Genomic DNA, 21,990 nt, shown 5'->3' with positions numbered 1-21,990 from the left:
CATCTGGATTTATCCTACTACATCCTGGTACACTTCCTGCTACACTCTCGGGTATACTCTCTGGTACTGTATGTATGTTATCCATGGAATAAACTTCGGTTGATGGATTCCGTTGAATCCCTTGATTAATCTCTTGATGAGTCTCTTGACCTTGATGAATCTCTTGATGAGTTTGTTGACCTGGTTGTGAATGTTGCTGGTAATTATGTTGAAATTCATTTTGCTGTAAAACCACTTCAAGAAAAAAAGGAGACTTTTTGCGAGATTTACATAACTGCATCATCATTCGGATATCATAATCATCTTTCAATAAGTAAGGTGTATCGCTAAACTCCGTTGGACTTGGCATATAAATTTTAATTTCATTAAAACATGGGTTGATACCTAAACGAAAACATACTCCTTCCTTGAATCCTTCGTAATTGATTTTTCTATTAGCCGAAAACAACTTCTGAAATCCACCGATATATTTGAGGTTATTAGCTTCATCATTGCGCCATTCTCCTCCGAATCCTAACATAAACATCACTCCTACCATTATTTCTGATGGATGTATGGATTCAAAAAGAAAAAAGAAGTGAGATTGAAAAGTGAGATTGAAGTTATAACACAACTTTGAAATATTAAAAGTGGAGAAGCAAAGAAATCTCTGTAAAATAACAATAGTTTCTTGGTGGAGGAAGTAAATCTTAATAGTTTATTATTATTGCAGTAAATACTTTCAGCTGTCGCAAATCTACCCTAACTAAATATTAATGAAGAATTAAATTCTCTTCTTATTAAAAATATTTATTAACTTCTTTTAAAATTTTCTTAATAAAGGTTTTCATTAAAGAATACGATAACTTGTGTATTTTAACGCACCCTCAGCAAATTCCCGCACCCTTTCGGCAATTCCCGCACCCTTTTGGCACTTGCCGCACTCTTTCAGAAATTGTCATACCCTTTCAGCAAATTCCCGCACCCTTTCGGTAATTCCCGCACCCTTTCGGCACTTGCCACACCCTTTCAGAAATTTCCATACCCTTTCAGCAAATTCCCGCACCCTTTGGGCAATTCCCGCACCATTTCGGCACTTGCCGCACCCTTTTAGAAATTTTCATACACTTTCAGCAAATTCCCGCACCCTTTTGGTAATTCCTGCACCCTTTCAGAAATTTCTATACCCTTTTAGAAAATTTTCGCACCCTTTCGGCAATTCCCGCACCCTTTCAGAAACTGCCACACCCTTTCACTAAGTCCCACACCCTTTCAGAAAGTGTCCCATCCTTTCAGAAATGGTCGTACCCTTTCAGCAATTGCCGCACCATTATTTGCGAGAATTGCTGAAAGGGTGCTGCAATTGCCTAAAGGGTGCGGGAATTGCTGAAGGGGTGCGGCAATTGGTGAAGGGGTGCGGCAATTTGCTAGAAGGGTGCGTGCGCCGCGCGCGCCCGCACAAACATTGCCCGCACAAACATTGCCAGCAATTGGTGAAAGGGTGCGGGAATTGCTGAAGGGGTGCGGTAATTGGTGAAGGGGTGTGGCATGTGCGGGTGTGCACCCGCACGCACGCACCAGCGCGCGCGCGCCCGCCCGCACGCATCAGCGCGCGCGCGCCCGAACGCACGCACCCGCACCCCTTGCCAAAGTGCCGCACCCCTTACCAAATCCACGCACCCGTTGCCAAATTCAGTGAAACCTGTAAAAATAAATTATAATCTATTCTATAAAAATAGATTATATTATAAATATATATTATTTAATAGATTATTTTATAAATATCCAAATTCTCTTCAATTATTTTATAAAAATAAAATTTTTATATATTTTTTAGTACAAATAATTTGGGATAAAACTTATCATTTTTTATATATCCATTATTTTTTATATATAAAAATAAATTATTTTTTAAATATTAATCCCCTTTTTAATGAAATAAATTTTATTTATTTCAGATAATTTAATCTTAATCTAATATTAATGATTTTCGTGGTAGGAATCAATTAATCGGGGAAATTCACGCGTTGAATTTGAAAAATTAGATTAGGGATATTTTTGGAAAGAAAAAGATGATTTGCTTAGAAATGTAAAACAGAGTATTTGTTGCCGAAAAAGGTTTAGGCGGGAATCCGCTTGCCTATTTTAATTAATATCCCTTCAATCAACAATAGATGTAAGTTATGATTAATTCTCAAGACAGTCTTATTAATGGTAATTTTTTCCTATGGTTTCATCAATGTTAAGTTTTTACCACAATTTCATCCCCAAACGAGAAAATTAAGACATCATTTGTAAAAATAATAAATTATGTGTATATATTTTTGTTATATAATTTGAAGATATAAACGATCTGTCATCATATAATTAAATGATGTTGAATTAAAGATAAAGTAACATTCAATTATATGATGATAATCACATATATACTCAAATTATATATCAAAAATATATACTCATATCATTACTCTTTGTGGAAAAGGGTTTGATTTCTTTGATTCTAAATTTGATAATCTTGTATGTATAATATATGGTCAAATTTTACGTTATGATAATGTAACCTATCTTTATTATTAACATTATTGGTTTGGTTTTTTAATAATAAAATATTATGATATGTGATAGGTAATATAACAGTAATCTGAATACTATTTTCATCTTAGATATCAAAAAATTTACAAAAAAAATTTAATTTTGTTATGATTTTATCTTTATTAATAAATTTTATAAAACAAAAATACACTTATTTTTAATTAAAATAATAATTTACATAAAGAATATTTAAAAAAATATATTAGTAATAAAATAACTAAAAAAAACTTAGTTAGTTAATTTCATAATTTCACAATACGGAAAAATAATCTTCTTATATTATTAAAATAAAAAATATTTTAAAATTTTGACAAAATATATATATTTAATATAAAACACGTTAGTTTAATCCAACATAATTTTAATTTATACCAAAAATCTCTCAAAAATATTTATGTAAAGTAATATCTTAATATTGTTTTAGTAATCTTAATCAAATATAATAATTGTCATCATAATTTTATGATGACAATTTTAGACAAAAACACACTTTTTACATTTAATATTTATGTAAAAACCAACGACTGCTTGTTTGTAACCTAAACCTACGGATGATGAAGGATGATATTCGTCGTTCAGATAAAGATTTTATCCTTAGGAGAGATATGCCACTGAGAGAGCGCTGTCACGAGATAAATGTCAAAGAGGGAGACCACTGTTCACTGAAGGAAGTGATCAAATTGTAAAATATCAAACTCTAAAGGAAAAAATGAATTTTTTAAAATTTAATCATTAGGTAAAATTATTAATTTTCTAAACTAAAGAAGAAAAATGAGATATAATTTTATTTATTATAATATTACTAGTAAAATAATAATTTTACTCTTAATTTTAATAAAAAATTCTTAAATAAATAAAAATAAACTAAATCTTAAATAAATATTTAAATTTTTAAATCTTCGTATATATGTTTTTGAGTTTTCACCAAACATTGAATGGGAGATAACCCTTAGACCCATATATTAAAATTAACAGGCCCAAAGGCCTATATTGCACCACAAAAAATGTTTGGCTGTTTTCTTAAATCTTAGCCATTAAGAATAAAAAACAAAATAAATAAGAGATACCATTGGGTTTTGAACTATTTTAAAATTACTCAGATTTTTTCAAATTCATTTTAAATTATCAGATGAACCACGGCGGAGATGGTGATAATGTCGTCTTATTGTGGGACTACTACTTCTATTACTGATACTAACGGTGTCCGTTTCACGGAGAAGAATTTACCTACCTCACCGCTTCTTCGCTGTCGAAGCCGTCGATGGCGGCATAACCGTACTGTCACTGCTATTGTTTTGGTTGCTGCACTTTTCCTCTCCACCACGGCCTGGCTGTCTCTCGTCTTCTCCGCCACCACTATCCGTTGCTGGTTATGTTTTAAGAACTGGGAAGTAAGCCCCCATTCGCATTTTCATTCTCATTATAAACCCTCATTAGCATCATTTCCCTCTCCGCCTCCGCCTCCACCTCCGCCTTCGCCTTCGCCTTCATACACATCTCGCAATCGCAGCATGTCTGAGCGGGAAGGAGAAGAGGGGTTGTCTCTCAAGCATATAGTCTTCGGAATTGCTGGATCGTCTCGCCTCTGGAAACAGCGTAAGGAGTTGATGAGATTGTGGTGGCTTCCCAACATGCGTGGCCATGTCTGGTTGGAGAAAATGGTGCCGTTTGAGAAGGGCGATGATTCCTTACCACCTTCCAGGCTTTCCGAGGACATTTCCCGCTTCCGCTATACCAATCCCACGGGCCATCCTTCTGGACTTCGGATCTCTCGCATTGTAATCGAATGTTTTCGCCTCCGACTTCCAAATGTTCGCTGGTTTGTTCTCGGTGATGACGATACCATTTTCAATATTGATAATCTCGTTGCTGTTCTTAGCAAGTATAATCCTTCTGAGATGGTGTACATAGGTAGCCCTTCTGAGAGCCACTCTGCTAATACCTATTTTAGTCACTCTATGGCCTATGGAGGTGCTGGGATTGCCATTAGCTACCCGCTCGCTGAAGCCCTCTCCAAAATTCATGATGATTGTATTGAGAGATATCCTGATTTCTATGGAAGTGATGACCGGTTACATGCCTGCATTACCGAACTAGGTATTCCGTTAACTGTAGAGCATGGCTTTCATCAGGTATTGCAGTCTTTAGTACTTTGTGATTTGTATCACTTGTCTGTATTATTGAGTATGGACTAGCTGTTTGGAATAAGAATTGCGCAATTTACTTTTTTTCAAACTTTTATTGCAGTGGGATATCAGGGGTAATGCTCACGGTCTTTTATCCTCTCACCCTATAGTACCATTTGTTTCTATTCATCATGTTGAAGCTGTAGATCCTTTTTATCCTGGTTTGACATCTTTGGATAGTTTAAAACTCTTCTCCAAAGCCATGAAAAAGGATCCTGGGAGCTTTTTACAGAGATCAATTTGCTATGACTGGGCAGGGCGATATACAATTTCAGTTTCACTTGGTTATGTTGTTCAAGTCTACCCTAACATTGTGCTTCCTCGTGACCTGGACCGCTCTGAGCAGACTTACTCTGCTTGGAACAGAATAAGTCACCGCAATGAATTTGATTTTGATACCAGGGATCCTAATAGATCTGTTTGTAAAAAGCCGATTTTATTTTTCTTGAAAGATATAGATGGACAAGGCAATGCTACAGTGGGATCATATGTACGAGCTACAGGAAAAGATAATTTGAAAAGAAAATTTCTCTGCTTCCTACATTCAACTCCTCTGCGTTACATCAAGAAAATCCAGGTTTTGGGGTATCCTCCCAGGAAGAATTGGCATTTGGTGTGTTTCTTTCTCTTCTTTCTTATTATGATGTTAGGTTCTAATTGCTAATGTTTTCAATGCCCTTGGACAGGTACCTCGTAGATTTTGTTGCAAGATAAACAAATTTGAGGATGAAATCCTTAAAATAACGGTTGGCCAGTGTGGGAATGGAGCTTTAAGCTCTGTTACTGATTCTATGTGAATGTTGGACGGGATGATGGCAAATAGTCTGAGCACAACTATATAGAATGTGAATTTAGTAAAGAAGAGGGGATCTTGACTACATTGTTAAGCCGCATCGACTTAACCTCTGTTTTGCAATGACCAGTATTCAACTTACATCCAGCATTTCAAAACACATGCTTGCTGATTGCAGATATGGGAATGCATTAGTGCTAATCCTTAGTTTGGAGACATATTCTTTGCCTTCATTTTTCCTGGGAAGGTAATTACTTAAGAACCAACACATAACTTTTGGAAATTGCTAATGAACTGAACAACAATTTTGGCATTTTTACAAAATGAATTGCTAAAATTAATTGTCTTGTACCTTTAAGATTCTTGTGGTGTTTATACTTTCTATGTACTCGGTTTGCATTCCTCTGATTTTCATTTGTGATTCTCTCTCTCTCTCTCTCTGTGTTTTAAAAGGTAAGGAAATGAAAGATTGTGGTGTTCTTATATGAGGTTTTGTTTGAAAGTCCAGTGGTGTGATTGAATTCAAAAATTGCTCAAGATTAGTACAAAATAAGGAAGCTTTTAGAGTGTAGTGCGATTTTCACAGAAAATAAAAAAGTATATAAACTTGATGGGTAAATGATTGGTATATAGTATTGCTCTGACTATCAAGTACAAGCTTAACCTCAGTACTGATGAATTGGGTGATAACTGATTTGTGGATTTGTTAAGGTCTTGGCATATGGATTTATAGTGAGCAAAGAAATGGCATTTGGAATATGAACAAAGTGAATAAAAGTACTGTAGAAATTAAAATAGAGGGCAGGAGAGTTCTTTTGAAAGGGGGAATTAGCTTATTGAACCCCTTTCCCAGGTACTCATATCTGGTTTTAGAATCCTTTTTACCATTTATGTTTTACCCAACATGCATTAGAGTAATGACAAGACTTGAAAACAATAGGACAATGAGATGTAGATCACTGGCAGAGTTCAAGCAAGTCTCTTAAGGAGGTGCATGTCATGCTTTTTCCTTTTAAATACATAATTCATCTGTGAAAAAGTAACTGCTACTCTATCTTGCCATTACTTTGTGTGTTGCAAATCTGTAATTACTGTTTGTGTATCCTTCTTTTTTGGAATTTAGTGAATTTATAAGAAAAAGAAAAGAGATACATTTGTGTCTCAGTTTCTTTCCGGGTCAAATTTAGAACTAAGTGCATCCATTTTATGTTCTAATTTAATCGTCAATTAAATGATGGGTGAAGCTATTCTAACTGAAAATTTTTACCTAAATTTGTGACTCAAATTTTGGCCAGTGATGTAATGCAATTTGGTGGATGGAGGGAGAATTTAGAGGTAATTAGGTTTAATGTGAACTTAACAAATTCTAAGTCATTGAATTGCACTAGATCAATGTTAAAAATGCTTTGCTTATGTAAATATAATCTAGCGTAGCTATGACTAGATGAAGCTTCTTGTCACGCTGAGAAAAAAGTGTTCTGATTTTGTCAAATGGATTGATTTGACTTAATTGGAGTTGGGATCGCTGAGCTCATGATTGCTCCTCAATAGTACATGGCTATGATAGGATAATAGAACAGAGAAGGCCACTAAACGCAGAGATGATTTTTTTATATATACTTCTGTTGACTCGTTCATATGTACATAGAAGATGACCGTAGAAAAAGAAAACACTAGATTTATCACTCTGGCATAACTTATATAATTCTGCACGGACTTTCTTATTTGGATAGGGGACTTTTGTCATATTTCACGGCTTAAAAGCCGTCGCACTGTAATTTAGATGGCATTTTGAAGTTTAGTTTGACTAGACAATATGCCTTGTACGGATGCTTTGAAATTTAGTTAGTTGTTGGGTAGACTTGTGATGTTGATTAAGGAAATTGATTATGCGTGTTTAATTTCTGTATCCTTGTGTAACATAAGATGATATTGAACTAAATTATGATGAACATGGGAAGGAAGATTCTTTGCAGCAGTTGCATCAAAAGCTTGCTGCACTAATATGAATAAGTTACTACGTTGTTTGAAGTCTTGCGACTGGTGAAGTGGACTGTTGAAATAAATACTTTAAGAGGCAAAGTTATAGTTTGACAGCACAATAGACATTTACAAGAGGCACATTGCAACAATGGCTGGACCAGAACCAGGGAGTTTTGGAACGCATTACTTAGCTTTGGATATGGTGGGACCATACTTGTGGAGTGTGCTTACTCAAAGCGGGTTTTTCGGCACTGTTGAGAGTTAATAATGGATTTGTTGGGAATTTTTGCCATCTAGTTGAGAATGATAATATGAAATGAAGTAAAGACTTGAAGAGACCGTGGGAAGGAAGATGTGACAACGCTGTTTGATTTGAATCAGAGGGACATGACGATGAGCCCTTTACGACAAAGTTGATGGTGGTGATGGAGGTTCAAGGTTGGTGTGGGAGACAAGGAGGGAGGCAATGGAGGCTTGGGGTTGGGTGATGGAGATGGTGAAGTTCAGGGAAGTAAGGCTGAGTTTATGAGGGTGGTGGTAGGGTGACATCTGATGAGTTCATGGTGGTGACAACGACTACTGTTTCTGGTGTTGGCATTCAATTTGCGATTCCGAAGAATTGAAGGAGTATGCAGATAATGGTGGCAGTTGTGGGTGGCGTCTATTGAGTTTCAGTTTTGAAGAAGGTAGGTGGTAGAAAGAAGAAAAGAAGAAGAAATGTGGGTAAATGGAATTTTCAAAGTTAAAGGGTGAAAAAGGTTAATTCATCAAAGTTCGGTTGGGAAATAGTTATTTGGCCTTAAATTTATCTAGATTGAAGTGCCTTATTCTTGGTTACAACTCTTCTTGACCATTTTCCTCTTATGTATTTTCTACTCCGGAAAAAGGGTTTGTGATTTACTTGAAAAAAAAGGGAAGAAGAAAATTTCAACGTTTGTGGGGCTGAGAGTGGGCCTAGTTTGCGAGAAAAGCCCTTTCTTCCTGTTTTCTTTCTCAAAATTGATGAAAACACGTGTGCATCACTGGATAATTGCCTCTGCGTTTCACTCAATCACGGCAGTCCTTTTAGAGCTTGTTGAGTTTTTTCAATTTGGGATGACTTTTTGACGTTATCTTGGTTGAGGAAATTCAAAGTTCACAAGTAAACCCTCAACAATCACAGTCGCTTGCCTTGCTTCAACCTTTCTTCCACCGACAAGCATAAGGTTTTTTATTTTTAAAAAAATAATTGGGTCCCATCTAGTTTGGTCGGATAAATAAATCTCAGACATAATAATCAAATTCATAATTATTATATTAGATAAGTCAAAATTTTACAAACGTAGTAAAGTTTTGAATCTAAGTTCTTTTTTTTTACAAATTTTAATATTTTATCAGTTTTGTTAACTGTTGGAGTCAACATAAAATTATAATGGTTTACTCTCAATATGACAACATGAAAAATTTTCTAAATTTGAACATGAACATTTGTGATTTAAATTTAAGAGTTATATTCTCTTAGTCTTTTTTGTTGTTGTCTTACAAGTCATTCATTGGGAAGTCTTTAAAAGGCACCACCTCTTTCTTGTTCATTTTAGTGCTTGCAATTTCTGACTTTATGTTACATCTATCATTATATATCACATATTCATTAAATATAACTTCTTCGCTCTGTATGACTTAGTAATTTTGGTTATCTCTTAAACAATAACAATATTTAGTGCTAGTGTAACCAATTAAAAAACATTTCTTTGGTTTAACATCAAGCTTAGTTTTAAGAGTAGAATTAATGTGAACATATGCTAAACAATCAATCGCTTTTAAGAAAGAATAGTTTACCTCTCTATTGCTCTTAACTTCTTCTAAAATGTCAGACATTAAATACAAGATCAAATATATATATCCGATTGAAGTTTTGTGAATCTGGATTGTTGTTCTTCAAATTGAAATTGATGTGGAGTATTAATATGTTTCTACAACATGATTTGTTGCTTTGTATTGTTATGTTCTATTAGAGGTGTCAAGGGAGTTGGGTTATGTTGACCCGAAGCCTAACCTAGTACTATAGCATGTCAAAAACTTAGTCTTATGGCCTTTTGGGTTGAGCTTTGGGCTTAGACACAAGGCCTATGCGTTGGCATGACCCATTACTATTACATAATTATAAAAAAAAATAAATAATTATAATATAAAAAATTATTTTTTTATTAAAAATAATAAGCTAACCTATGGCTCGGCCCAACCTAAAGGTTGTTACTATGCGAGCCTTAGGCCTAGTGAGTTACGCCAAAGCTAGCTTGGCCTACTGACACCTCTATATTTTGTGAATCTTTTTTTGCTTTTTTTTTGAAAATGTCAAGAAGAAAGATAGGAAAGTTTTGGTTTGTGTTTTTGTTTTTACATATACTGTGAGTTGAGAGCAACAATTTTGGACCTCTCTCAACTGCCATGGGCAGTAAAGTAAATTTTCATTGGGCTTTGGTCAGGTTAACCCATCATAGGTGGACTAAGCCCAATATATTCAATGGTATATAGAACGTCTTATATTGAGAAAGTAGGTTGTGATATTAATTACATAAACATAAAATGTTTATGGTAGTCTAACATGTAAAGTCCTATTTTTTACAAGTTTATTTAGAGTTTTATTCATTCTCTTAACGATATTATTTTATTTAGAAGTTGGAGAAATAACTTTCTCCATCTTAATCTCATTGTTGGCTCATTATTCTCTAAACCTTTCATCAATGTACGCTCTCTCATTATCAGAGTACAAAGAACTTCATAGTTAGGTTTGTTTCATTCTTAACCATGATTTTTCATCTTTAAAATGTCAAAAACACCATATTTATTTTTTAAAAACTAAATGCATATCCTTATGCTTGCATCATTGATGAACATTATGTACTACTTTAAACTTCTAAGGGATGACACTAGAGTGACGCCTTATATGCTTTTATGAACCAACTCCAACTTTTTTGTTTTTGGTTCCCTTACTATTTTGGAAAAACTCACTATTCTCTATATGTTAAAAATGCAACTATTGTAGAAAATGTGATCAATTGACTTAAACTCTAGTAGTCTTCCCTTTGATTGAAGCTCTTTCAATCATTTCCTGCTTATATGCCCAACTCTATAATACCACTAATCTGAGATAACAATAACATCTTTGATTATAATAGAATCTTTTCTACTAGAAGTCATGTAGAGAGTTCCAATATTATTTCCATGTGCAATTACTATTATTACTTTAGTCACTTTCATTACACCATTAGTAAAAGGGTACATTATGCCCCTCATAGTTTAGTTGTCCTATTGAAACTATATTGCACATCAAGCTCGATACATGCCTTATTTTCTAGATTTTTTTTACATAAATCCGTACATCACCTTCAACCTAACATCACTTAAACGACTCCAAGGGTTTCCTAAATAGTGAAGAGAAAGACTTTCCTTATGAAAGACCAGAGTTTGAATAGTATGACGTCTCACATGTGAAAGACCAACACACAAATAACTTGGGATTGACTAGCAATGTATTACGATAAATCAATCTTGACTTATCTATTACAGTGGTTGTAGGTCTAATTAAGACACCAAAGATTTACTTGTCCAGAAAAGTTGAAAGGTATTGAATCTAAAATCTAAGGGAATTGATAAAAGTAATATGTCTTTTAGCTCTTTAATTACAACACTAGTTGCATTGTTATTGTTGTTCTTTTCTTTTTTTGGCTCTTTGTGAAGGAGTTTTTAATTTTCTTCTAACATCTTTTTGGATCGCTTTCCTAATAGAGTTTGATATAATTTTTGAGTAATACTATATGTATCTACTTTAAATACACAAATAAATATACACTTATATATGTCATCATATGATTAGATATTATTTTATTCTTAATTCAAAATTATCTAATCACATGATGATTCATATAAAATGTGTATATATTTGTGTACTTAAAATGAATACGTATAATTTTATTGATAATTTTTTTGTCATATAGATGATATTTAATCTACGTCTTCAAGAATATGTAACATGTTCCATTAAGCGTGTTCATTCTCGACTTAGATCCTCCTTTTTCTTCGACTGTTACATTCTTCCTCGATCTTAAGCATTGATACCAATTGTTGAGGGGATTTAATCAAATGTTAGAAAATCCTAAATCTCTATGAAAGCGAAAATACATCAAACATATAACTAAAACAATCAAACAAGAAACACTAGATTTATGGTGGTTCATTCTCCGTATGAGTGCTATATCCATTTTTCGCCATCAAATTTCATTATATAGAATACAAGTAAGTTACAAAAGTCTTGAAACTCCTAACTTATATGACCTTGTCTTATATTATATTTCACTTTCTAGGATTTAAAAAAAAAACTCAATTTGACTTGAATTTGATTTCACATTCATTAAAAACAATTATGTTAGGTTAGTGAAAGTATGATAACATCTATTTTTTCTTCAAATTAAGTGTCAAACTCAACATTTAACTTTGTACTTACCCAAATAACAAATTATGGTAAAAGATTACAAGGTGATAAGATAATATGCAACTAAATGTGTTTAACTGAAAAAAATAAAATTGCGCATATAAATAAATTTTATTAAGATATTTATATTTTAGTTAGTAAAAATGTAAATTATTTATATTCCATTTTATTCGTGTTTTAAATACATCGTTTCAAATTTTTGAACCCAAAATATATTAAATACGTATTTTTGTCATTTTCTGTTTCTTATGAATTTTTTAAAATATAAAAATATCTCTTACATTTTCAATTAATTACTAAATATCGTAACTATATAAAATAAAAAACTTAGTTTTTTTTGTCTAAATAATCTCTCTTAATATTTTTTTTGTAATGATTGAATCTTGATTATATATTATATTATATTAAGTTTAATAATCAATTAGATACTTTATATTTAAATTGTTAACTAAAAATCTATAAAAAAATGTTAAACTTATATTTTATATTGTCATATTTTTAAAAACATATTATTAACAATATACTGTATTAAATCTGTATATATACGTTTCATATTTTTTCTAGTATCTGAATTTTATAACTTTGTTTTATAAACATATTTTTTTATCATTTACTATATTATATCCGTATAATTTTTGTATTTACTAATTTGATTTATACCAATTATAGATATTTATTTATTTATTTAATTTTAAAATTATTTTATCTTAAGATTTGTTTTAATAGATATGATCATGGAGGATGAAAATGAGAAAGCAAGAGGCATGTGCACCGATTTAGGGCATAACTTAATGGGGGGTAGATGCCTGGCGGTTGGGGGATTCACAAATCAGGGAGAAACGCCACGCACGTTCTTACCACCTCATTTCATTGGCCCCGCTTACAGCTGTACCAATCTGTTCCTGTCCCTTCCTTTCTTTTTTATTGTTATTTTTCCATTTTTGTCTAATTTATTATTATTATTTAAAAATTAATCCATTAATTTCAATTATCACACACCAATCTTACTATTTACTCATCATCATCATCATCAAACACCGTTATGATCAACCCACGGCCCCAATCACATGCAACTCATTAGGACGGTCCCACAAACTAAACTCCACCCTTTTTCTTTGGTTAATTTTGAACTCTAGTTGGAGCGCACTTATTCTGTTAACCACAAATCATGTAGGGCCACGTGTTTAGATTTCAACATTATTGAACTCTAAAACTAAGACCAGTCGCAGTGGATTTTTATTCAAAGATGTGTAAAATAAAATAAAATAATTTATATATTTTATTGTTTATTATCTGTACTGTATGTTGGTAAAAGTGGTTTTAACAATTATTAGCAGCAAAGTGAGAGCCGCTGACAACACAGCATCTCTCTCTTTCTCTTTCTCTTTCACTTCTCTCTCTTAATCATCGTCGTCTTCATAATCGTCGTCTCCATTCATTTTCTTTTCTCTCTCCACAACTCAGCCTTCTCTACTTTCTCTTTTTGCTCTCTACAGTTCTCTGCGGCGCGCAGTTGATGATGATGAGGATTATGCTCTTCTGTTTTTCTTCTCTTTCTTCTTTACTGCTACTGGCTATGGCTTTTTATACATGTATATTTTTTCATGATTTTTGGTTTTATATTATTAATAAATAAATAAATAAAAGGAGAGCACTAACTTGTAGGAATTCTCTTTCTAGCTTTCAGTCTTTCCAGTTGTCTACTGTTCCGTCGTCTTCTTCTTTTCTTCTTTTTTTTTCCCCAAACCTAGCTGTTAAACAAAAGAGTGCGGGAGGGAAGGTGATACGAGTTCTTGTAAACTAATTCGATGGTGATGCAGCAGTAAAAGAAAGCAGCGAGAGAGTTTTGGAGGTTTTCGATATGCAGCAAGGAGGTGGATCTCAATCTCCATACGCGGAGATGGCTCCTGCTGCAACTACAACCACAACTACAACTACAAGCATGGCGCAGCAGCCAGTGGAATCAGCTTCGCCAATCAGCAGCCGACCGCCGAGTAATTTGGATGAACTCACAAGGCTTTCTTCAGGAGGTGGCGGAGGAGATGAAGATATAGAAGGCGATCGGGCGGGAGGAGTAGCGAGCGGCAACAGGTGGCCGTGTCAAGAAACATTAACACTTCTCAATATTAGGTCTGATATGGATGCCGTCTTCCGTGATGCCACCATTAAAGGACCGCTCTGGGAAGATGTCTCCAGGTATCACCATTATTACTAATTTGAATTTTTATTATATTTCTTTATTAAATCTCCATTTCTTCGCGAGATCTCTCTCTCCCAAACTCAATCTCATTTTCCACACGAAACACAATCGCACATGCCTTCTTCCATCTCTTTCCATCACGACTCACGAGCAAGCAAGGAATCTTTTTACCTGCTTTGCATTTTTTTATCATTAATTTATTTAATCTGTCAGTTTCAATATCCAGATTTGAAAATCCCGAGACAAATTCTTTCAATTTTCTCATCTCTACTTGGTAGATCCAAGTTATTTATTCTGGTTTGTGCTGCATCACATCACATCATATACCGTTACAGGAAACTAGCAGAGTTCGGATACAAACGTAGTGCCAAGAAATGCAAAGAGAAATTTGAGAACGTTCACAAGTACTATAAGAGAACAAAGGAGGGTAGAGCTGGGCGTCAAGATGGTAAGAGTTACAAGTTTTTCAGCCAGCTCGAGGCTCTTTATACCACTGCCACCGCTGGTAACGTGTCAGCTTCCTCATCAATGCCCGTGACAAATGTCACCACCGCCAACACCATTACTTTAGATGTTGCTCCAGTCTCGATAGGGATCCCTTTCTCCATCACATCTTCTGTTAGAGTTCCTACTGCTTCAACTATTGCTCCTATGTCTTCCTCTATTTTTCCTCCTAATCTCGGTGCAACAATATCACCCACCATTAACGTTCCTGGATCTGCTACTGCACAACCACCAGTTCTACCTCCTGTCCCGATTAGCTTTTCATCTGATAGTTCTTCTTCCCCAGAAACTGAAGATGACGATGATGATGATGATGATATCGACTTTGACGGACAGCCATCAAATACTGCTGGTAGCAGCCGCAAACGAAAAAGACAATCATTCAGGAGTACTAATAGGATGATGGAGTTCTTTGAGAATCTAATGAAACAGGTAATGCAAAAGCAGGAGAGCATGCAGCAAAGGTTCTTGGAGGTGATAGAGAAGAGAGAGCAAGATAGGATGATAAGAGAAGAAGCTTGGAAGAGGCAAGAGATGGCAAGATTGGCTCGTGAGCACGAGATTATGGTCCGAGAGAGAGCCATCTCTGCATCCAGGGATACTGCCATCGTTTCCTTATTGCAGCAAATTACTGGTCAGACCATTCAATTGCCTCCTGATGCTCCACCACCTGCACCGGCACCGGCACCGGCACCAGCGACTGTAGTAGCTGCACCAACAATCCCTGTCGCAATATCAGCACTATCTCATCTGCCACTGTCGATACCACAAGAACAACGAGATCAACAATCCCAACGACGACACCAACAGCAACAGCAACAACATCAGTCACAACACGCTGAAACGTTGAGGCATCAACCGGCCTCCACATCTTTACCTTCTTCTGAAATAGTCATTGCAATTCCAGAACAACAGGTACCACCGCAGCCACAGGAGATTGGTGGCAGTGGAAATTTTGAACCCAGTTCCTCAAGATGGCCCAAAGTAGAAGTTCTTGCACTTATAAAGTTAAGGAGTGGACTAGAACTCAGGTACCAGGAAGCTGGGCCTAAAGGACCCCTTTGGGAAGAAATTTCCTCAGGAATGCAGCGGATGGGATATAAGAGGAGTGCCAAGAGATGCAAGGAAAAGTGGGAGAATATTAACAAATACTTCAAGAAGGTAAAAGAAAGCAACAAGAAACGCCCTGAAGATGCCAAAACCTGCCCCTACTTCCATGAGCTCGATGCACTTTACCGGAAAAAGATCATTGGCAGCTCAAGTGGCACTAGTAGCTTTAGCAGTCAGAATAGACCAGAAGAACCACTGCCAGAAGTACAGCATCAGCAGGAGAGCATCAAATTGGATCCAGTCCCACCACCGAATCTCCAAGAGAGCAGTAATGTTCCAACTAGAACGCCGCCAGCACAAGTGACGCAACCTTCTGAATCAGATAAACAAAATGTAGCTAATGTCGATGCACAAGCAAGTATAGGTTTGGCAAATAGGCTCTTTAGAGAAGGAAATGGGGAATCATCACAGAAGGTAAAATTCTTTTCTTTTATTTACTTTAGATCATCGAAAATAAGGGAGGAAATTTAAGACTTTCTCTTATCATTCTTTGTCCAAAGTTAAATAGTTAATTAACATTGCTGTGTGCATACATATTCTCACAACAGGAATCTTTTTGATGCCTATTGATTCTTGTTTTCATAATGAAGCCAGAAGACATTATGAAGGAGCTGATGCAACAGCAACAACAACAACAACAACAGCGAGCGCCGTCCTTAATGGAAGATTTTGATAAATACAGTGAGAGCGAGAATATGGAAGAAGAGGAAGAAGATGATGAAGAAGATACCGATGATGAGGATTTAGAAGAGAGAAAGATGGGTTATAAAGTAGAATTTCAGAGACAAAACGCAAACTCATCTAATGGGGGAGGAAGTGGGACGCCGTCTTTCTTGGCGGTGGTTCAATAATCTTAAAATTCGGGAAGCGGAGGATTGCATTACAGGTGGGTGGGGTTCCTTCCTCATCACCAATATGTACCATATGTACCTTTTTGTCGAGAAACCATACCTAACATTTCAGTTGCAACCCTCATAACTTTACTAATTCTTCCTATTGATTTTCTTCTTTCACTTTCTTTTCTTTTCTTTCAACCTTTCTTCATTTCCTTGATAATCCATCGCCACCGCATCTTCTTCTCGTCATCCTCCTCTTCTTTTTCAATGGGTAGTCCGGGGTGGCAATTGCAGCTTTCTCATTTTAAATTTATTGATTTGTTGGAGAATAAAGAACCGTTGCAAAGGCACGGAAGGGATTGAATCAATCTAGAGAAACAAAATAAGCTTGCCCATCAGCAAGAGCAACAGCAGCAATGAGAGGACAGCAGGCAACAAAAACAAACGATAAGTGGAAATGACAGAGAGAAGCAGTAGTGCATGTTTCAGCTTTCCCTTTGATAGCAACTTCGTATTAATTCTTTTTTCTTTTTTATTTGCTTTGTTTTGATTTAATAAAATAAGAATGAAAGAATCTGTGTTACATTACATACCATCGTCTTCTTTTGGCTGTAATTGACTTTCTACTTGTTCTTATCATCATCGTCATCCTTGAATAATATGTGGATACACTCGTGAAGATTGATTAAGGACTAACGGATAGACATCACACCGCCCACGGTTCAAGAGAAGACGACGATCGAACACGACCTTATTAGGAGGTGATAGAAAAATACATCAAATTTTATATATAAATAATAATATATTATTATATAATTAGATATTATTTTATTTTTAATTTTAAATTATTTAATGATATGGTAATATATACTTATTTGGGTATAAAATCGTATACATTATTTGTGTATATAACACAACTATAAAGAAATAGAATTCTTTATCTGCCACAACTTTTGTAATCACTTTAGTGATATTTTTAAATTGAATCGATAGTTAAACTAGATATTTTATTGATTTATGGTTCAAGTAACTCAACCGATTTAATTTATTATGAAATTATTATATATTTTAAATATAAAACATAATTTTCAATATATTAATTAAACAATTGACACTTTATTATTAAGATGAAGAAAAACCTTAATTATAAAATTTATCATTGATTCAATTAAAATTTTATAAATTGTAATTCTTTTAAATTTTAATAAAGGCAAAAATTAATATAAACCCGGTCTTGTTGGTTTTAAATAGTTTTTTGATTCAAGATTTTACCCTATTTGACTACATTATAAATAAGTCAATATTTATATCAATAAAACTATGTATATCCATTTTTTGTACATAATTTGTGTATACAAATGAGGTGTCATTATGTGATTGAATATTTTTTTATCATATGATGACACATGTTTTAAAACATCTAATTGCATAATGACACATCACTGTGTATATGAATTGTGTACCAAAAATGAGTACACATAGCATTACTCTATTTATATATAGATCAAACTAGATTATAGATTAGTTTTAAGTTTTAATAAGACAAAAATTAATGTAAACTTGGTTTTAAATAATTTTTCGATTTAATGATTTTACCCTGTTCGATTGAATTGCAAACAAATCTATATTTATATATAAACCAAACTAAATTATAGATTTATTTTAAGTTTTAATAAAACAAAAATTAATATAAACCTAGTTTTGTTGGTTTTGAATAGCTTGTAGATTCAACGGCTTTACTTTATTTGATTAAATTACAAGCAAGTCAATATTTATATATAGACCAAATCGGAGTATAGAGTGATTTATGGTTTAACTGGTAGAATCAGTTACTCTGATATGGTTTTAAAAACATTATTTTCTAGTATTAAAATGATAGTTTCTTATTATCTTAAAATCATTTTTCATAATTTCACTAATTATAATCAAAGTGCAGTTATTTTCTATCATGTCAAAATCATAACAATATCCATCAAATTATGTAATTTCTCACTTTTTTTTAAATAATACACATGTAACCTTAATCTCTAGTAATAAGACTAAAAAAAAGACGTTTTAACATTCGACCAACATTAAAACATTATAATGTTATTTTCATATTACTCAAATAATAACACTAATGTGGACATATACTTTTGTTCTTTAGTCCAACCACGTTAAAAATTGTTTGCGTGTTTATTTTCTTATCTCTTTACATTATTGCACTAAATTCTCTAATAATTTAATATTCTTCTCGTTGGTATAAATATATCAGATAATTAAATAAAATAAGTAAAAAAATTCTTGCTTATACTAATAATATCTTTTCTACTATATTTATCTTCTCCTTTATCATTCTCTTCTCAACAAACTCATATTTGCTGTAAAACGTTGAAAGTGGCATTGTAATGATTTATTTGACATTTTTTGTTATTTAATACTTGTCAGTTGACTAGATTTTACTCAAAAGAGTCATTGTTGTCGATAGAGATAGAAATTGCATGCAAACACAAAATTACTATTCACGTAAAAGTTACTGTTTATACAAAAATACTGTTTATAATGAATTTTGCGTGAACAATAATTTTTATGTTTGTATAAACAGTGAGTTTAAGTGACGATTGTTTTGGTTTTTAACATTAGAAGCAAAAAAAATTGAGTTTATTTTTCTAAGCAAATTCCTATTTTGTACCAATAATACATTTTTTCACTATATTTATCTTCTCCTTTATCATTCTCTTCTCAACAAACTCATATTTGTTGTAAAACGTTGAAAGTGGCATTGTAATGATTTATTTGACATATTTTGTTGTTTAATACTTGTCAGTTGACTAGATTTTACTCAAAAGAGTCGTCGTCGTCGATAGAAATAGAAATTGCATGCAAACACGCAAAGATACAATCATGCAAATGCAAAAAAACTATTCACGTAAAAGTTACTATTTACACAAAAATACTATTTATAATAAATTTTGTGTGAACAATAACTTTTATGTTTGTGTAAACAATGAGTTTAAGTGACGATTGTTTTGGTTTTTAACACTAGAAGTCAAAAAAATTGAGTTTATTTTTCTAAGTAAACTCCTATTTTGTACCAGTAATATCTTTTTTTCACTATATTTATCTTCTCCTTTATCATTCTCTTATCAATGAACTCGTATTTTGTTTGTAAAAAGTTAAAAATGGTATTGTAATGATTTATGTGGGATATTTTGTTGTTTAATACTTGTGATTTGATTTGATTTTGCCCAAAAGAGTTGTCATTAATAGAGATAGAAATTGTGCATAAACACGCAAAAATACAATCATGCAAACATAAAAATACCATTCACATAAAAGTTATTGTTTACGAAAAATACTATTTATAATGAATTTTGCGTGAATAATAACTTTTACATTTGTATAAACAGTGAGTTTAAGTAACGATTGTTTTGGTTTTTAACACTAGAAGCCAAAAAAATTGAGTTTATTTTTTCTAAGCAAACTCATATTTCATATCTATAATATCTTTTCCACTATATTTATCTTCTCTTTTATCATTTTCTTTTCAACGAACTTATATTCAAGTTATAAAATGTTGAAAATGATGTTGTAATGATTTATTTGATATATTTCATTATTTAATACTTGTGATTTAACTAAATTTTGCTCAGAAGAGTCGTTGTCAATAGAGATAGAAATTGCTTGTGAACATGCAAAAAAATAATCATGCAAACGCAAAAATACTATTCACGTAGAAGAAGTTGTTTACGCAAAAATACTATTTATAATTAATTTTGTGTGAACAATAACTTTTATATTTGTATAAATAGTGACTTTGAGTGACGGTCGTTTTGGTTTTTAAAACTAGAGGTAAATTTGGTAAATACTTAGGAAAATAAAAGTAAACTTATTTAACCTAAGAAAAGTATATATGCTTAATGATTTGCTTGCTTTATTTAATTTTTCAAATATATCACAATCGATTTGACATCATTATCTCACTAGTTCCTTTAGAAGAAGTCGCAAAATTATGACCCCAAGTAAAAGATGTTCCAGTGAACCACAACCATTGCTTTATTTATTTATTTATTTATTTTTGGTATAAGATATTCTGAAATACAAATTTAATACAAATTTATTACTAATTAATAATGCATATTAAATCAATAAAAAAAAACTAATATAATAAATTAAGATAAAACAACTGATCAAAATCTGAAAACCACTCCACTTTTTCAAGGAAATAAAAAGAAAAGTGTGTACAGTTTTAGAAGGTTAGAAAAGAGAAAGATGATACATGTACATTTCTACATTTGTACGTATAAATATTATATATACAAATATTAGATCTGAATCGAATTAGTTTAGGCTCGAAAACCGACTCAACTCAATTTAACTAGGTTCAAATTTGTTTAATTTGAATTTGTATGAAATTCAAGTTAAAAGGGTTCATTTATTTTGAAACAAAACGAAATTTGAGTTAAAAAGAGTTCATTGGGTTTGACTCGTGCGCTAAGTAGATGGATAGATTCAGTTCAAACTTAGCTCGTGACTCAATTCAGTTCAAACATGACTGGTGATTCGATTCGAATTATGTTGAATAATTGTTAAACAATGTTGTTTTGTTAATGAGTCATAAATTCGAATCACATATTCAAGTCATAGATTTAAACTATAAATTCGAATTAAACTTAAACTAAAACATTTTCATTTGATATAAACTTGAACCATCTTTAACGTTGGTTTGACGAATTTGAGTCAAAATCAAATTAAGTTTTTTTTATTCAAATCGAATTCAAATTAAAAGATGTTCTGATTTGATTCTACTCGTACCTACCCTACATACTGCAGGGGCAAAATAAGTAGAGGAAAAATGTAAATGGAAACGGAGTCGACTTTTCACAACAGGAAATGCCAACTAGCAAACGCAAAATGCAGCGTGGCTTTCTATCAACAACGCAATTATGTTCCACTTTACGTAGCCCTACCCATGTGCCCATACAGACTCATACTCTCTCACTTGTTCCCTTTGCTTTCTTTTTCTTCCTTTATTGCTGTGAGTGCTTCTCATTTATTCAACCCCCCACCCCTTTTTTTTTATTTATGCTATGCTAATCTCTACATGCATGTACTCTACTTTTTATTTTATATAAATATGGTATGTAGTTAATCTGTAAAGAATCATACAGGTGCTTCAAGCACAAGCACAAGCACAAGCACAAGCACATGGTTTTGCTGGCTGGAACCGCCTTAATTCACATTCTTCACTTCTAAACTTAACCATTTAAATTATACACAAAAGGAGGGGCGTGTGGGTGGAGCATATGATATAATGTGCAATGTCATGTGTATATATTCTTGGTATATAATTTAAG

At 33.1% G+C, this 21,990-nt stretch overlaps 2 protein-coding genes across 5 annotated transcripts; both read left to right on the top strand.

Annotated features, from left to right (window-relative positions):
- The first annotated feature begins 3,639 nt into the window (after nt 1–3,639).
- On the top strand, nt 3,640–8,563 carry LOC123204735. Of its 2 annotated transcripts, XR_006499613.1 has the most exons (4): nt 3,640–4,703; nt 4,819–5,370; nt 5,444–5,797; nt 7,516–8,563. XR_006499613.1 is itself a non-coding variant. In XM_044621538.1 (3 exons), the coding sequence occupies exons 1-3, from the start codon at nt 3,717–3,719 to the stop codon at nt 5,552–5,554; spliced, it is 1,650 nt and encodes a 549-aa protein (XP_044477473.1). In that variant the 5' UTR covers nt 3,640–3,716; the 3' UTR covers nt 5,555–6,035. The 2 variants fall into 2 exon arrangements, 1 of the variants encoding a protein (XP_044477473.1); XM_044621538.1 differs by lacking the exon at nt 7,516–8,563 and having other exon boundaries at nt 5,444–6,035.
- A 4,782-nt stretch (nt 8,564–13,345) lies between these two features.
- Nucleotides 13,346–17,244, top strand: LOC123204411 (trihelix transcription factor GTL1-like). Of its 3 annotated transcripts, none has more exons than XM_044621041.1 (3): nt 13,346–14,200; nt 14,540–16,232; nt 16,413–16,574. In XM_044621041.1, the coding sequence occupies exons 1-3, from the start codon at nt 13,866–13,868 to the stop codon at nt 16,422–16,424; spliced, it is 2,040 nt and encodes a 679-aa protein (XP_044476976.1). In that variant the 5' UTR covers nt 13,346–13,865; the 3' UTR covers nt 16,425–16,574. The 3 variants fall into 3 exon arrangements, with proteins under 3 accessions (XP_044476976.1, XP_044476975.1, XP_044476974.1); XM_044621040.1 differs by having other exon boundaries at nt 16,367–16,519; XM_044621039.1 differs by having other exon boundaries at nt 13,349–14,200; nt 16,409–17,244.
- The last annotated feature ends 4,746 nt before the right edge of the window (nt 17,245–21,990 follow it).

Source organism: Mangifera indica, chromosome 20 (assembly GCF_011075055.1).
Source record: "Mangifera indica cultivar Alphonso chromosome 20, CATAS_Mindica_2.1, whole genome shotgun sequence".
Lineage (NCBI taxonomy): Eukaryota > Viridiplantae > Streptophyta > Magnoliopsida > Sapindales > Anacardiaceae > Mangifera > Mangifera indica.
This window is presented reverse-complemented; position numbering and strand designations above follow the sequence as displayed.

Coding starts and splice junctions, on each gene's coding strand:
- LOC123204735 (XM_044621538.1), top strand. CDS start 3,717: ATGGTGATAATGTCGTCTTATTGTGGGACTACTACTTCTATTACTGAT. Junction 4,704..4,818: donor TAGAGCATGGCTTTCATCAG/GTATTGCAGTCT, acceptor CTTTTATTGCAG/TGGGATATCAGGGGTAATGC. Junction 5,371..5,443: donor CCAGGAAGAATTGGCATTTG/GTGTGTTTCTTT, acceptor GCCCTTGGACAG/GTACCTCGTAGATTTTGTTG.
- LOC123204411 (XM_044621039.1), top strand. CDS start 13,866: ATGCAGCAAGGAGGTGGATCTCAATCTCCATACGCGGAGATGGCTCCT. Junction 14,201..14,539: donor CTCTGGGAAGATGTCTCCAG/GTATCACCATTA, acceptor ATACCGTTACAG/GAAACTAGCAGAGTTCGGAT. Junction 16,233..16,408: donor ATGGGGAATCATCACAGAAG/GTAAAATTCTTT, acceptor TTCATAATGAAG/CCAGAAGACATTATGAAGGA.